General features: G+C 43.3%; 1 protein-coding gene across 1 annotated transcript in view; it reads right to left on the bottom strand.

Annotated features, from left to right (window-relative positions):
• The window catches only part of LOC310815109 (low-density lipoprotein receptor-related protein 1B-like), a gene marked incomplete at both ends in the record, with an annotated part of 106,031 nt that overhangs the window by 26,685 nt on the left and 62,786 nt on the right, over nucleotides 1–16,560 (bottom strand). The window contains 12 exons of the mRNA XM_083684741.1: nucleotides 1,098–1,217; nucleotides 2,080–2,196; nucleotides 2,469–2,562; nucleotides 2,757–2,905; nucleotides 3,207–3,395; nucleotides 8,729–8,928; nucleotides 9,031–9,212; nucleotides 12,254–12,376; nucleotides 14,158–14,243; nucleotides 14,701–14,884; nucleotides 15,768–15,955; nucleotides 16,239–16,379. Of these exons, the coding sequence (XP_083540867.1) occupies nucleotides 1,098–1,217; nucleotides 2,080–2,196; nucleotides 2,469–2,562; nucleotides 2,757–2,905; nucleotides 3,207–3,395; nucleotides 8,729–8,928; nucleotides 9,031–9,212; nucleotides 12,254–12,376; nucleotides 14,158–14,243; nucleotides 14,701–14,884; nucleotides 15,768–15,955; nucleotides 16,239–16,379 (1,773 nt within the window). The remainder of the gene's footprint in view (nucleotides 1–1,097; nucleotides 1,218–2,079; nucleotides 2,197–2,468; nucleotides 2,563–2,756; nucleotides 2,906–3,206; nucleotides 3,396–8,728; nucleotides 8,929–9,030; nucleotides 9,213–12,253; nucleotides 12,377–14,157; nucleotides 14,244–14,700; nucleotides 14,885–15,767; nucleotides 15,956–16,238; nucleotides 16,380–16,560) is intronic.

The raw sequence follows: 16,560 nt of genomic DNA, 5'->3' as shown, positions 1-16,560 counted from the left end.
AGGTCTACAGTCGACTAATCCTCCCTCCAAACCCAGAGGGAGTTTACGACTCTATCTCTAATTCCTGCCCTCCCAACATGATTAGCCCTGGTTAAACCTCCTTCTGTTTGCCCTAATCTGCACCCTGGGCGAGATTTAGATTTAGCCCCTTGAATCCCAGCCCCAGCATCCCCTCGCCTGCCACCCCGCTCACCCTCTTGCAGGGGCATTTGCCACTAACCATCTCCCTGAAGGCACTGGAGCTCTGCCCTGAGCTGGGCTGGATGTGACTGCAGCCAGAGATACAGAGCTCAGGGGAGCAGGGATTAAGCTTCTCAGGGAATGCTTCTGTGCAACGGGTCATTAAGCCACTGCTTTTCACTCCCAGGGCTTTTCATGGACAGCGGTGGGCACTGTATGTCTTGTGGCCTGCCAGTGTATGTCTTAGAGTTGTCACTTTGATTCACGGCAACAAGGCAGTTCAGATTAAAGGTGCTGATGAAAGCCCTCAGGCTCTGTCTCTCTGTATCTGTGTCACTCACACACACACACACACGCTCGTGCGCACACACACAGACACACAGACACACAGACACACACACACACACACACACACACACACACACACACACACACACACACATACACACACACACACATGGAGTCATTGCCGTCTGTCAGACTTCTGCCCTTGGCAAAATGACACATACACACACACACACACACACCTTTATCAATAATTTACTTTAGATTGTATTTGGAAAGTGCAAACAGGTCGGGTTGCATTATTGCAGACAGCTGCAGATCCATAATCCAGAGAGAATTCAGGCCGAGCTGCAACGTTCAGATATGTTGAGACGGTTCGATGGTTGACTGTCTACTCTGCCCTTCTTTGGTTGAAGACCACACAATTGTTCCACTAAAGAAAAGACTAAACCCTTTGAATAGGCTACTTAATGACTCACTGGCTATATTCTTATACGTGCCCCAAAGTGAAATATACAGAAATAAAAGTTAGAAACTGTGCTGTGAACTTTCTTCTCTCAGCCTTTTCTCTCCTCTTTTTTATCAGTCAGCATGTTCTTTAAGCTGCATCTAGAGCCCTTTAAGCGTCTTACGGCAGTCTGTCTCATCCTCGCTGTCTCCGCAGTCGTCCTGTCCGTTGCAACACAGGTTCAACGGGATGCACTTCTGCTGCTTCCTGCACTTGAAATGTCCGGGTAGGCAGATGTACGACTCTGGAATTGAACGCCAGCATTATTAGTCAAGGGGACTCCAGTCCAGCTGGAGTTTCACCTTTACGTTTACATTTTTGACATTTAGCAGACGCTTTTATCCATATACATTTGTCTAAAGTCGCAGTGGAGGAACTGTACAGAGGGGTGGTGGGTGGATGAAGAGGTCTTTAGGAGGGACAGTCAAAGGAAGCCTTTAGGAAACCATACTGGATGTGGTGCTGTGTACAGTACACCTCGGCTGGCCGCCTGGCACCGCCGCCTCTACGTGGATGCAGCAGCCACACTACTCGGTCACGGCTTTTCACTGTCCTGGCGCTCCACTGGTGGAATGAGCTTCCCACTGCTGTCATGACTGTAGAGTCACTACCTACCTTCCGCCGTAGATTGAAGACCCATCTCTTCAGGCTACATCTCAACGGTCCCTCCTAAAGACCTCTTCATCCCTACTACCCCCCTGTACAAGTTTCTCTCCTGTTAATATATATATAAAAAAAGAAATCCTTCTTTTAGCATTGTGACTGCCTATGGCCCCTGGTGCGAGCATTGATTGCTTTATCTTATGATGACCGATGGATAGATGATTCACTTACTTAAACAAATGTATTTATAGTAAGTCGCTTTGGATAAAGGCGTCTGCTAAATGCCCTAAATGTAAATGTAAATGTATATGTAAATGTCAATGTATATGTAAATGTAAATGTATATGTACATTTTAATGTAAATGTAAATGTCAATGTCAATGTAAATGTAAATGTAAATGTAAATGTAAATGTCAATGTCAATGTGTATGTAAATGTACATGTACATGTACATGTTTATGTAAATGTGAATGTAAATGTACAGCACGACTAAAGAGCGTCACCACAGTTGGCTTCATCAGAGTTGTCCCCACAGTCGTTCTCCCCATCACAGATGAAGGGAGGCAGAGCACAGAGACCAGTCCCACACTGGAACCTCCCTGGTTGACATCTAAATTCAGCTGGGAGGGAAAGCAATGCACACACGCGCAGACACGCGCAGACACGCACACACACAGAGACACACACACACACACATACACACACACACACACACACACACACACACACACACACACACACACACACACACACACACAGGACGTATAAGCCACATGGAAGTCAAAAAGTACGATTACTGTTCTACATCACAGTGGCCCTCAACAACGCCAATGCAACCGTCTGGTGAAGAAGACTGATTAAGGCCGAGGCTCTCTGATCTCCTGTCACTCACGGCAATCTGCAGGCTCATCTGACCCGTCGCCACAGTCATCCACCGTGTCACACTTCCACCAGAACGGAATGCACTCATCCGTACCACAGCGGAACTACACAAGACAGCAATGGGGAAATGACACAGGATAAAGCGTTATCCACACGGTCGTTCCCTGAGAGTTGTAACAAGTTTGAGAACGAACAGAAATGCGGCCTTCCTGTTGGTTACACACCAAAGCCAATGGCAATCAGTAATAGAGGTATTAGGATGGTATCTTGTGTGGGTGGTGACAGGAGGGACGCTGACCTGGCTGGCTGTGCAGTTGGATAAGCAGGTCCTGTTGTCTGCGGCCAGGTAGAAGTGGGTGGGGCAAGCACATTTGTACCCTCCTCCAGGGGAGAGCAGACACAGATGGCTGCATCCCCCGTTGGTCATCTGGCACTGATGTTTGGGCACTGCGGCAGAGGGAGGGATAAATAACACAGAGATATGTTTCCCTCTGCTCTAACATGACCATGGTCAGTCTGAAGACAAGGTCATGAACAGTCAACAACACAGGCACATACGGGACTACACACACACCAGGGGAGGAGGCTGGCGGAGGCAGAAATCTGAGGACCGGCTCATTAAAATGCACCTAATGGAATGAGGAACACACGCACACACACACACACACACACACACACACACACACACACACACACACACACACACACACACACACACACGTACACACGTACACTGAGTACCAATTACCATCAGGCTGGCGGAGAGGGTGGTACACCTTGATCTTCTTGATGGAGTGCCAGGAGCTGAGGAGGACCACTCTCTGGGCCCCTGAGGTTTTGTGGGCACGGTTGAGGGACTTGGAATTCTCCTCAGTCCAATAGATGTAGTCCTCAAACAGCGCTAGCCCCATCACCCTTCCGATGTTTTGATTAGGTACTGTGATGAAATACACAAAGATTAATGAACACGGCCAGATGGACTTTTCAACAGCATTCAGACACACAGACACAGAGACAGAGACAGAGACAGACAGACAGACAGACAGACAGACAGACAGACAGACAGACAGACAGACACACACACACACACACACACACACACAGGTCCTGACAGCGACAACCACACACAACTCCGCTTGAGTAATTGCCGTGACAACTTGCCAGGCTTGCAAACTCACTGCTGTAAGTTGGGGAGCCGACACACTGTAGGGAAACAGAACTAATGAGGATATCAGGAGTGATAAAAACAAAGAAGCCCATTATTGGTTTATGCTTTAGCATAACGGTCATTTTGAGTCCTACTAATCACCCCAAACAACTCTAAACAACCACAAACGGGTACTCAAAAGTACCCCAAACAACCACAAACAGGTACCCAGAAGTGTGTGGAGTTCACAATAAATAGTTTATAGTCTAGTTTATATGACTCATCTAATTTAATTAGTCACGTACGCCGCATACAGCCGTAATTGATAGTGAAATGCTTTGTAGTCTTGCTCCTCGTAGGTTGTGGTGGTGATGGTTAATTGGGGGGGGGGGGGGGGGGTATAGTATGTACAGGGGGGGGGGGGGGGTATAGTATGTATAGTGGGGGGGGTATCGTATGTATAGGGGGGTATAGTATGTATAGTGGGGGGGGTATCGTATGTATAGGGGGGTATAGTATGTATAGTGGGGGGGGGGTATAGTATGTATAGTGGGGGGGGTATCGTATGTATAGGGGGGTATAGTATGTATAGTGGGGGGGGTATCGTATGTATAGGGGGGTATAGTATGTATAGTGGGGGGGGGTATCGTATGTATAGGGGGGTATAGTATGTATAGTGGGAGGGGGGTATAGTATGTATAGTGGGGGGGGTATCGTATGTATAGGGGGGTATAGTATGTATAGTGGGGGGGGTATCGTATGTATAGGGGGGTATAGTATGTATAGTGGGAGGGGGGTATAGTATGTATAGTGGGGGGGGGGTATAGTATGTATAGTGGGGGGGGGTATCGTATGTATAGGGGGGTATAGTATGTATAGTGGGGGGGGGGGGGTATAGTATGTATAGGCTATCAAGTATATCACTTAACCACACTGCAATTGGCTAGTGGCAAGGAGATTACTCTGCTGTAAACACAGTTCCGTGTTCTTGATTTAGTTTTTGCTAAAATTAGTGCTCGCTTTTAGTCTGCTCACCACCTTAAGCTCTCTCTCGACAAGACAGAGCTGCTTAAATCCCCGGGAAAGACTGCCTGCTCCAAGACATTTCCATCACTGTTGACAACTCCACTGTGTGTCCCCTCCCAGCCACAAACAGAACTAGCACCATAGCGATGAACCTCGCCTGTAGATTCCTCCTCTACAGTACCAGTCAAAGGTTTGGACACACCTTGCCAAGAGTGCGCAAAGCTGTCATCAAAACAAAAGGTGGCTACTTTGAAGAATCTAAAATATAAAACATATTCTGGTTTGTTTAACACTTTTTTGTTTACTACATAATTCCATATGTGTTCCTTCATAGTTTTGATGTCTTCAATATTAATCTACAATGTAGAAAATAAAAAAAAATAAAGAAAAACCATTGAATGAGAAGGTGTGTCCAAACTTTTGACTGGTACTGTACAACAATCTAAAGCACACACCTGTGGTCCTCCCAACAGGATAAGGGAAGTCATTGATTTTCCAAGCAACACCATCTTTACTGGTGGCATGTGATGGAGTGGTCATAACATCATATGTCATTTTTGTCATAAGCCCTTTTAATTCCATCATGATGGATCGATGTCAGCAGCTGGTCAGGAAATTTTATCTCCAAGGAGAGTTCCTCATTTGAGGCGGATGAGGCAGAACAGCACGGTGAAGACACCAATAATTCTCCCAAATTCTCCCATGTCACTCCCCTCCTCCGCACAGGTTCAGCTCGCATCAGATTCAAGACCCTGGTGCTCGCCTACCGGGCGGCAAAGGGAACAGCCCCTCCATACTTGCAAGCAATGGTCAGCCCCCAAACCCCTGCCCGATCACTCTGTTCTTCCACCTCGGCTGGCAGCCTGGCACCGCCGCCTCTACGTGGCTGCAGCAGCTGCACTACTCAATCACGGCTTTTCACTGTCCTGGCGCCCCGCTGGTGGAATGAGCTTCCCACTGCTGTCATGACTGCAGAGTCACTACCCATCTTCCGCCGTAGATTGAAGACCTATCTCTTCAGGCTACATCTTAACGCTCCTAAAGACCTCTTCACCCTCACTACCCCCTGTACAAGTTTCTCTCCTGTTAATAAAAAAAAAAAAAAAAAGAGTCTTCTAGCATTGTGACTGCCAATGGCCCCTGGTCTGAGCATTGATTACTTTATCTTATGATGACTGATGGACAGATGATTCACCTACTTAAACAAATATATTTGTTGTAAGTCGCTTTGGATAAAGGCGTCTGCTAAATGCCAGAAATGTAAATGTAAAATGAAGAGATTGAGATCTGAGGATGGGCAAACACAGAGTCATCCAGTCCCACCCACCGCACTGCTGTGTCCTGAGGACAGGAGACTGATGGGAGGGATGTGCCTGGACATTTGTGCTTTGGCTGTAGATGAGGCGCCCATCATATCAGAATGGTAAGATACATTATGGATTGTTGACCTATTGACCTGTTCCTCGTTTAAGGGAGAGATGTATTCAGCACTCTCATGATAATAATCATCGTGTTTGTTGTTGCGTATTAAAAGTATAAAAAGGCAACAAAACAGTGACTGTTTTACTTTCACAGGGGTGGGGAAAGGATTTCAGGCCATGACCTCCTTCCTCTGCTGCCTGGAAAACCAGTAATGCTATTTACAGCCACATCATCACCAACAGCTAGAACAGCCATACTTGAATATATCTACCCTATCTCCAAATTATTATGTTCTGGGGGATTGTTTCTGCAGACCTGGAAATACGATCACGCCACCTCCTTATGCAACACTCTGACTTCCCTATTTTTATATCACCTTTTTTATATATATATATATATATATATATATATATATATATATATATATATATATATATATATATATAGAGAGAGAGAGAGAGATAAAACTGATATGCTAATAAAAAAATAAATATAAGTAGAAACAGTAAAACACAGACATATTAAAAAGAATAGCAGCATCAAAAACTAAAATAAAAGTAGAAAAACAGTAAAACACAACACATTAAAAAGAATGAGATGGTTGCCCAGCAACGGCTAACTTGTACTATCATGCAACAGACATCAGGGTCGACCGACCAGGCCTAAAGCAGAGCATAATCACATACTGATGATGGATACATTTTTTACAGTTATGGCATTTAGCAGACGCCTTTATCCAAAGCGACTTACAACAAATACATTTGTTTAAGTAAGTGAATCATCTATCCAATCATCTATCCAAAGTAATTAATGCTCGCACCAGGGGCCATTGGCAGTCGTAATGCCAGAAGCCTTTTTTTTTTTTTTTTTTTTTACTTGTACAGGGGGGTAGTGGGGGTGAAGAGGTCTTTAGGAGGGACTGTTAAGATGTATAGACTGGATAGACTGGACAGACGGATGGATAGATGATTCACTTACTTAAACAAATGTATTTGTTGTAAGTCGCTTTGGATAAAGGCGTCTGCTAAATGCCATAAAAAATGAATAATACTGCAGTACTGCAGAAACCAGAACCAATGCATGAGCGAATTCATGCTCTCCCACTTTGGGTATTTGGCACAGGAGGGGCGAGACAGAAAATAATTGTATAGTTTATGCAACTCTATAATCTAAATCAATAATAAAAACATTCCCAGTACTGTAACTCTAAATGGTGGTGCATCCCAAATCCTTCAATCACTTTATATGGCGACTGAATTAGAGGGTATATAACACTTAATGTTCCATACAGTGTGTAATTTCCGGAATTATGCATAAAGTATGTTGAGGGAGGGAGGGGAAGAGACACAAATATGTGTCAGATCCCAGCTGAAATTTACTTTTTTTGTGGCTGTGGCTGTGGCTTGGGTAGGCTGCAAATGAGGCTGAATATGCTGCAAGTTAAACTTTACAAAAGCCTGAGGCCCTTGTCGCGTTGCGCCTGTCAAACTGACAAAACACTTTGCACTATTGTTACCCGTGTTTGTTGGCTGTTGAGACACTTTGAGACCGACCTTGTCTTCCATCCTTGATTTTGAAAGGACGAGCCTCCTGAAGCCCCCCCCTCAGGACCTCATTGTCCTCCTCTGCATTTGTTTGTGGTGCTCAAAGATTGTAACTATTTCTATTTCTATCTATTTAATTTGTAGGCTATGCAGGTCACCATTGCCTAGAGCAAGATCGAATGCACCTTAAACAAACACACGTCCCATTGGCTCACTGTCCGGTTAATCGCAAACAAACCCTCAAATGCTTGGAATGCTTTCAATAACACTGTCAAATAAAACATCAGAAAAAATTAAAGGCTATGCTCAACGATTCCCCCTGGTGTTTTGCCGAGGTGAAATACCTAAAATAAAACATATAAATGCCATGGCGGAACTGCGGCTCTACCGTCCCTCAACCATGAACCTATTAAACTCGTAGGCCAGTGTTTAAAAGTTTCACTCGGCCATCGCAACGGTGGTCTACCAAAATGGCGCTGCTACTGCAGACACAAGTTGTGAAGACACATGAAGTGTTACCGAAAGCGGTGACAAGAGCTCTGAAGGATTTACTGACAATGCTGACATTATTGGTGTTCCCTCCAAATAATCACTCAAATAAAAATGAGAGAGAGAGTGGTTGCTGATGGTTGCCTTATCAGATGGATGGCAAAATCGAGTTTATTATAGCAGCTCATGAATTACAGAGATCAAAAGAAATAGAAATGGTTTGAATATCAGATTATCTTAACAAGGACCAAGCAATGGGACAATCGTGTTTTTCAAATATCCATTTCCATTTTGCGATCATTGTCGGTGTTGTTATCAGTTATTGATCACAGTAATTGCTTCTTTTTTTATAAAGATTAGTCCAAACACTTTGTACTTCAACCCGCAAGATCATTAGGGCACAAACAAAAGCACCAATAACACTTCATAACAAGTGCAAAGTGCCCTATTATTTTTTAACCAAGCGAAAAAGGGAAAGACATTTAAAAAGACTTTTTTAGCAATGATGGAACTAATTTGTCTCTCTTATTTCTCTGGTTCATGAGAACTTCGAACATCTCTTAAACCAGAGAACGACAGCTGAGTAGTGTGGTATAAATCAATGTGGTGCAAACCAAGGACAACATTCAATCGATCACTTACCTTTGTGTCTTTTTGAACCATCCATATTTGAGAAAACAATACGGTTTGAGTCTGCCCAGTAAATTCTCTTGGTTGTGTAGTCGATGGTCAAAGCTGCAGGGCGAGATGTTTCTGTATCGCTGATTACAATTCTGCTGCTTCCATCCATGCCGATCCTGCCAATATGGGGATGTTCTCCACTGTCGATCCAGAAGACATATCTACATAACAATCAAATATGATTTCAGTTACACACACCTTCCCCCACTGCAATATGGACTGTTTGAAAAAAGGCTATGTGGCTAATTTGATGAAGTACATACCCAGTGTCAGCATCCAGAGCCAGGTCAGAGGGGCTCTGCAGGCCAGTGCTAACCAGGACGGTGGGATAGAGGCCGTTTGCCTTGGACACTTCCAGGCTCTTCCTCTCTGTGTCACACCAGTACAGGTTTTTCCCAATCCAGTCCACTGCCAGAGCACTGGGGACAGACGCCTTGTGAACTACCTGAGGAATAGGGGAGAGGAAACACTAATATGAACACCAACTATCAAACAGGATGCTGGGAATAATTATGACCTGCTTTAATGAGCTCCTAGGCAAAGATTTCATAATATATTCATAGACCATGTTTTCTTTGAAATGCTTTCTAGTCATCTATTTCCATTACATTTGTCCAGGCTGCATTGTAACCATAGCAATCAAGATTGTGTTTTCTTCAATGTGTTTCTTCAATGTGCACAAATTCATGTGAAATAGTAGCTATAGTAGCTGTAGAGGCTTAATCTACAATGATCTCTGTAGATGGGATGAAGAGTTTATCCCTCTGTTTCAATGCAACATAAAAAGACAGCATTATTGGGCTTTACAGGCATTAAAACTCTTAGAGATCCTCTCTTAGCAAAGGGAGATGCAGACCTGAGCCAATCTACTCTACTGCAAAATGAGTGGTTCTTGTGGGTGCAATCATCTCAGTATATTTTCTCTCCTCTGGGAAAGGAGATAATTGAAAATACTCAAGAGTTGTCATCCTGGCGAGGTACTTTTTCTGCAGCAGTGACCTAAAATTGACTGTATGAATTCAAACTGCATGTGAGTAAGAAGAAGATTAACAACATATCCTACATTTGCAGATCAAAATATATTTTTTTTTATTATGAGTTCATTCAAAAAGCAGAATTATCATCACAACTTTATAACAAGGGTAGGATTTACAATAACGTAATACTGTGTGGTCTACAGTCGACTCTAACATACCCTTTAGTAGAGCAATGACATTTGTCGAATAATCACAGAAATTGTCGCTATTTAAAGGAGTCTTGGTCAATGAAGCAGTGTGACTCAGACAGGCATCCTGGGTGCAATCAAGCTTAATGAGCCATTATCCCTGTTTTGGAGATAACAAGCTACAGTAGGAGGTTCTCCGCAGGTGCTTGTTCAGCACTTGACATTCACCTAAACCTTTGCCTTATGAAACCCAGATGGCCATTAACGATAGGAGTTAGGAGGCCATATTCAAGGAAGCATACAGTATTTGTGCTGCACCACTCACAACACTCAAAACAACTAATTTAGGCTACACTGAGATCATAATTCACAATTTTGTACTAAAACAACAGAAATGAATACGCATGAGTCATACAGTATATTCATATAGGAGACCATACAGTACTATGCTGCCTAATGCTGTGAATCATGTATAGTTGTTTATCTAGGGAATAGAGTTGTTTATCTAGGGAATAGAGTTGTTTATCTCGGGAATAGAGTTGTTTATCTATGGAATAGAGTTGTTTATCTTTGGAATAGAGCTGTTTATCTATGGAATAGAGTTGTTTATCTAGGAAATAGAGCTGTTTATCTAGGGAATAAAGTTGTTTATCTAGGAAATAGAGCTGTTTATCTATGGAATAGAGTTGTTTATCTCGGGAATAAAGTTGTTTATCTAGGGAATAGAGCTGTTTATCTATGGAATAGAGTTGTTTATCTAGGGAATAGAGCTGTTTATCTATGGAATAGAGTTGTTTATCTAGGAAATAGAGCTGTTTATCTAGGGAATAAAGTTGTTTATCTAGGAAATAGAGTTGTTTATCTAGGGAATAGAGCTGTTTATCTAGGGAATAGAGCTGTTTATCTAGGGAATAGAGCTGTTTATCTATGGAATAGAGCTGTTTATCTATGGAATAGAGCTGTTTATGGAATAGAGCTGTTTATCTATGGAATAGAGCTGTTTATCTAGGGAATAGAGCTGTTTATCTATGGAATAGAGCTGTTTATCTAGGGAATAGAGCTGTTTATCTATGGAATAGAGCTGTTTATCTAGGGAATAGAGCTGTTTATCTATGGAATAGAGCTGTTTATCTAGGGAATAGAGCTGTTTATCTATGGAATAGAGCTGTTTATCTATGGAATAGAGCTGTTTATCTAGGGAATAGAGCTGTTTATCTATGGAATAGAGCTGTTTATCTATGGAATAGAGCTGTTTATCTAGGGAATAGAGCTGTTTATCTAGGGAATAGAGCTGTTTATCTAGGGAATAGAGTTGTTTGTTTAGGGAATAGAATTGTTTGTTTAGAGAATTCTCCATCATTTCATATTAAGCTTTTATCACACCTATGACAACATAATGGAATGCATGACAATGCCATAATGCGCTGAAGTGCCATTATCCTCGGGACTGGAGAAATGCCACTTTTTATGTGCTTCTGTTCAACCTTCAGCTGGAAAGATTGGCACCATTTGTCACATTCAAACTGCTACACTGCAAGTGTTTTTAATTACAGATTTATAATATCCCTCTAAAGCCTCTCATTTTATGCAGTATAATCCTGCCCAGTAGACATGAGAGAGAGAGATAGAGAGAGAGAGAGAGAGATAGAGAGAGAGAGAGAGAGAGAGAGAGAGATAGAGAGAGAGAGAGAGAGAGAGAGAGAGAGACAGGCACACAGAGAGAGACACACAATGACAATGAGGGAGAGAGAGATAGAGAGAAAGAGAAAGACAAAGAGAGACAGAGAATGGGGAGAGAGGGCCCATTGATTTAGCAGGAGCCGTACATTAACTCTACCACACTATCACACGCATGCTCCCATCCCATACATTAACTCTACACCACTATCACACGCATGCTCCCATCCATACATTAACCCCACCACACTATCACACGCATGCTCCCATCCCATACATTAACTCTACACCACTATCACACGCATGCTCCCATCCCATACATTAACTCTACCACACTATCACACGCATGCTCCCATCCATACATTAACCCTACACCACTATCACACGCATGCTCCCATCCCATACATTAACCCTACACCACTATCACACGCATGCTCCCATCCCATACATTAACTCTACCACACTATCACACGCATGCTCCCATCCCATACATTAACTCTACACCACTATCACACGCATGCTCCCATCCCATACATTAACTACCACACTATCCCACGCATGCTCCCATCCCATACATTAACCCTACACCACTAGCACACGCATGCTCCCATCCATCCCAAGCACTCATAAGCTGCTGCTGTCACCTTCAGGTCACTCCCATTCAGACGCATCCTATTGATCCTCCGTTGGCTGGGTGTGCTTGAGTCTATCCAGTAGATCAGCTCCTTCCGGTAGTCAAAGTCTATGGCTATAATGTTACTGAAGCCCTGTGGAGAAAGGACCATTAGCATTGTAATAACACTGCATCTGCAAGAGAAGAGTATTCTTGTGGGCATAAGAGGCGCCTGCTAATAACTTATAGGTTATAAGGTTATTCATAAAAAGCTTGAAAACAGTATGATGCAGGCTACTATAACAGGCTCAAATCATTTTACATATTAATGTAAGGGTTTGGGTTTAAAACTGTTAAGAGGGATTAAATATCTCTAATATACGGTGTGAGTGGCCCTTTGCATGCCAAGGCTACTTCATTATTCTGTGTCTGAGATGAGCAGCCCCTCTCAGTGTGAACGCTTCCCTCTGAAAATGATCAGCCATGCTTCCTGCCAGTGCCCCCACTCTCCATCTCCTGCCCTGCGTGAGATCTCCAGGCCGAGGACCCCCCGCTTTCCCCTGATTTAATTCCACAGTCCAGGCTATTTAATTCACAGGCAAGTCTGAAATGGACTGGGACGCAATCAGCCCAGCATACATGCATTTATTAAAGGCCCTTAAATGCTAGCCATGTCAATCTTTAACACGGGGTGAAAGTGGAGGCAATTTCACCCTGTGCCTCTGATGATGGCTGCCGTTTCCTTGCTTGAGTAAGATACAGTATCAGCAGTACTTTGCCAAATCCAATGACAACACATACAAAGACAACAAATTAAAATGATCTTAGCATGTACATCAGAAAAAATACCATAATGGACGTAAATTACCATGTAAATGGGCATAAATAAATAAATAAATAACAATAACAAAACAAATGCAGCTCTGTGACCGCAATGCAGAGATACAGTGAACTCCATAAGTATTGGAAAGAGGCAACATTTTGTCCTCTTTTCGGTCTACACTCCAACAGTTTGTCCTCTTTTCGGTCTACACTCCAACAGTTTGTCCTCTTTTCGGTCTACACTCCAACAGTTTGGATTTGAAATCAAACAGTTACTATGGGGTCAAAGGAGAGATTCAGTGTTTAATTTTTTCAGATTACCTTCACCATTTAGAAAGTACACTATTTTTTAAACATATTCCCCCTATTTCAGTATCATTCAAATCATATAATGTCCAAATAAAGTACTTAGTAACTAAATAAAGTTTAGTATTTAGTAAACTGTAACCTGACCATCCTTTTTTTAGGATAACTAGTGGTTTGCACCTTGCAGTGAAGCATCTGTAGTTTGGCTGGTGACGTATTCTGCGGATGGTCGTTTCTGACACGTTGATGCCTACCTGTTTTGGGTTTTTGCTTAATTATGGTGAGCATTTCTTTTGCCTACCAGCCCCATTGCGATTGCTGAGCTCGCCAGTGTTTTTTTTCTTTTTAATGACTGTTTATTTTGGCAAGCCTAAGGTTTTGGCTATGTTTGTGATAGTTTTTTCTTATTCAGTCTAATAATGACTTCCTTGACTTTACTGACACCTCTTTGGTCCTCATGTTGACACGACACCAATAGCAAACTCCAAAGGCAAATGCAAAGCCTAGAATCAATACTAGACATTGACAGCTCTCTTATGCCTGCACAAATTATGTGACGGAACACACCTGAATTACCAGAAACACCTGCCAAGCCAATTGTCCCATTACTTTTGGGTACCCTAAAATGCATACTTTGTACACAAATACAAGTTGACAATCTCAATCTACTTTAACCTAACAGTAAATGTTTGATTTAAAATCCAAACTTCTGTAGTGTAGAGCCAAAAGAAGAAAACATGATTCACTGTCCCATTACTTAGGCAGGGCACTGTATATATATATAACATCCATTATGTTTTGCATTACCTGTTTTAGTAGAGTATAGTTGGACCCATCAGTGGTAATTTTCCTTATCTCATGATGTTCTGCAAGAATGAGGAAAGGCTCTTCAGCTGAAAGATATAGGTACGAGTGAAAAAATGGTAATGAGTGACAGAATTAATTACTGATATACTTTTATAAATGACTACACTGACACCCCTACTGTATTGTGAAGTCTCAAAATAAATATCTCAGAATTTGCTCATTACTCATTGCTTTTAATGATTCGACTGTCGGGAAGTTGTTATCCGACTCCTGTCTGGTACGACTAAAGGCCCTGGAGATGTCAGTAATGGGCAAAGACTGACATCCTCTGCATCTTCCCAGCCCTAGCATCTGCCTGTGTCGAGGGCCCTATCCTGGGCTTACTCTAGGCACATCCCAACCTTCTACCCAAAATTGTGTCTCTATCTGATGGTGAGGTAATTCCCCTGCGACTCCACTGACACAGAATCGGTGGAAGCTGGGCAGACGGGGAGGAACTAGTGAAGAGAGAATGTCTGTGGTGTAGTGGAGGGAGAGATGTACCTGAGAGAGACTTGCAGCTGTTTGAGTTCTGTGCCACGGCCTCATAGCCATCTGCACACAGACACTTGTAAGAGCCATATGTGTTGACACAGAGCTGGCTACAGGGGAAGTCGGTTGAACATTCGTCAATGTCAACACAGGTTTTTCCATCATTCTTCAGGCGGAAGCCCGGCCAACAATTGCACTGGACGTGAAGGGAAAAAAAAATTGGAGAGCCATTATTTCTGACCATAATACAGAAAGACCAAATCCATGTGGTACTGAGGCAGTGAATAAATCAATACAAAATAACTGGGTGTAGCCATTGGGTGTGAACCTCTATTGACTGTGCAGCCAGGATAGTGTCACTGTGACAGGGAATCTAATAGTTTCAGCTTGGTGATGTTTGCCAAATCCACAAATCTAAAATATACTGTTGACACTTTAGGTGGTTCTGTTGTTGTTGTTGTTCTTGTTTGGTCATTAGGCCTCATGCTGTGGTACGCCACGGGATGCTTTGTTTTCTGCTGGCACTCAAACAACAGCAGAGAAGACTGATACTAGCACTCCTATGAACTAGAACTGAGAGTGGGAGTGGGTGCCAAATCACCACAAATAACTTAGAGCACTGGTTCACAGAGGCATTATGTAAACCAAATGTTTTCCCAGAGACCTACGGCAAAGCATACCGGCAGATACTTCTGGTCATGTATTGGTCATGATTTATTTCCCAAAACATAATATGAATAAACACATCTTGTGAGCCAGGAGCAAAATGTATGAAATTAGTCGCTGACTGTTCATATCCGTCCTGAAAAATACCAAGTCAACAGTTCAGTGAGCTTATTTTGACTAGTTCTGTTTGTTGCATAGTAACATACAGTATTTGATGATGCTTGGAATGCAATGACCTTGTCAATTTGACAGAGAATGCTATCATGGCAATAAGAGAACGTCTGAAATTACAAAAAAAACAGCTTTCCTTATGTTTGTGGCGGTGCGTTTCGAGGGCTTAGTGGGACAGGAGCCGTACCATCGGTTGTGAACAGTCGGGGGTCTACGGTACGTGTGAGAGCAGGGCGTCCTACCTTGTACCCCACGGGCAGGTCTTGGCAGTCCTGTGTACAGCTGCTGACTCTGCGATTTAGGCACTCATTCACGTGGCAGTTCCGCTCATCGGAGCCGTCTCCACAGTCATCCCTTCTATCACACAGGCTGGCCAGGGGGATGCAACGCCCGTTGGCACACATGAAGAAGGAGCCATTGCACATGCTTTCTACTGATACAAACGGTCAACATTAGAAAGCCGGGGAAAGCAAGCAAGGGTTTAGGAGACACACAGTGTACACAGTGAAGAAGACATATTTGCTCTGCATGTTTCGAGTCTTTAAGAGTGGAGCGATCTATTTAAACTATTATACAACAACATTCCATTAGCCTCCATACTCCAGTGGAGGAATGAGTCAAGAAACGGCATCGCAGGTGTTGCTGTTAAAGCCATATGGAACACCTGTCTGTGGTTTATCCATCAACCTTCTTCTATCACATGAAAGGCTTGCCTGCAGCTGAGCACTTTGGGTTGTGTGGCGTCTCGTCAGAGCGGTCTGGACAGTCAGGGTAGCCATCACATTCCCACTGAGCACTCAGCAAACAGCGTCCATCTGTGCAGCGGAACTGCTCCAGACCACAAGAGCGGTACTCTGTATGGCAGACACGTCAAACACACACACACACACACACACACACACACACACACGCAAACACATGCACACGCACACACGCGCGCACACACACACACACACATACACACACACACACACACACGCATACATGCGCGCACACACGCACACACACACATACACACACACACACACACGCAAA

Source organism: Argentina silus (genome assembly GCF_951799395.1).
Source record: "Argentina silus genome assembly, chromosome: 14".
NCBI lineage: Eukaryota > Metazoa > Chordata > Actinopteri > Argentiniformes > Argentinidae > Argentina > Argentina silus.
Note: the sequence above shows the minus strand (reverse complement) of the source record. Positions and strands in the feature narration are given on the sequence as shown.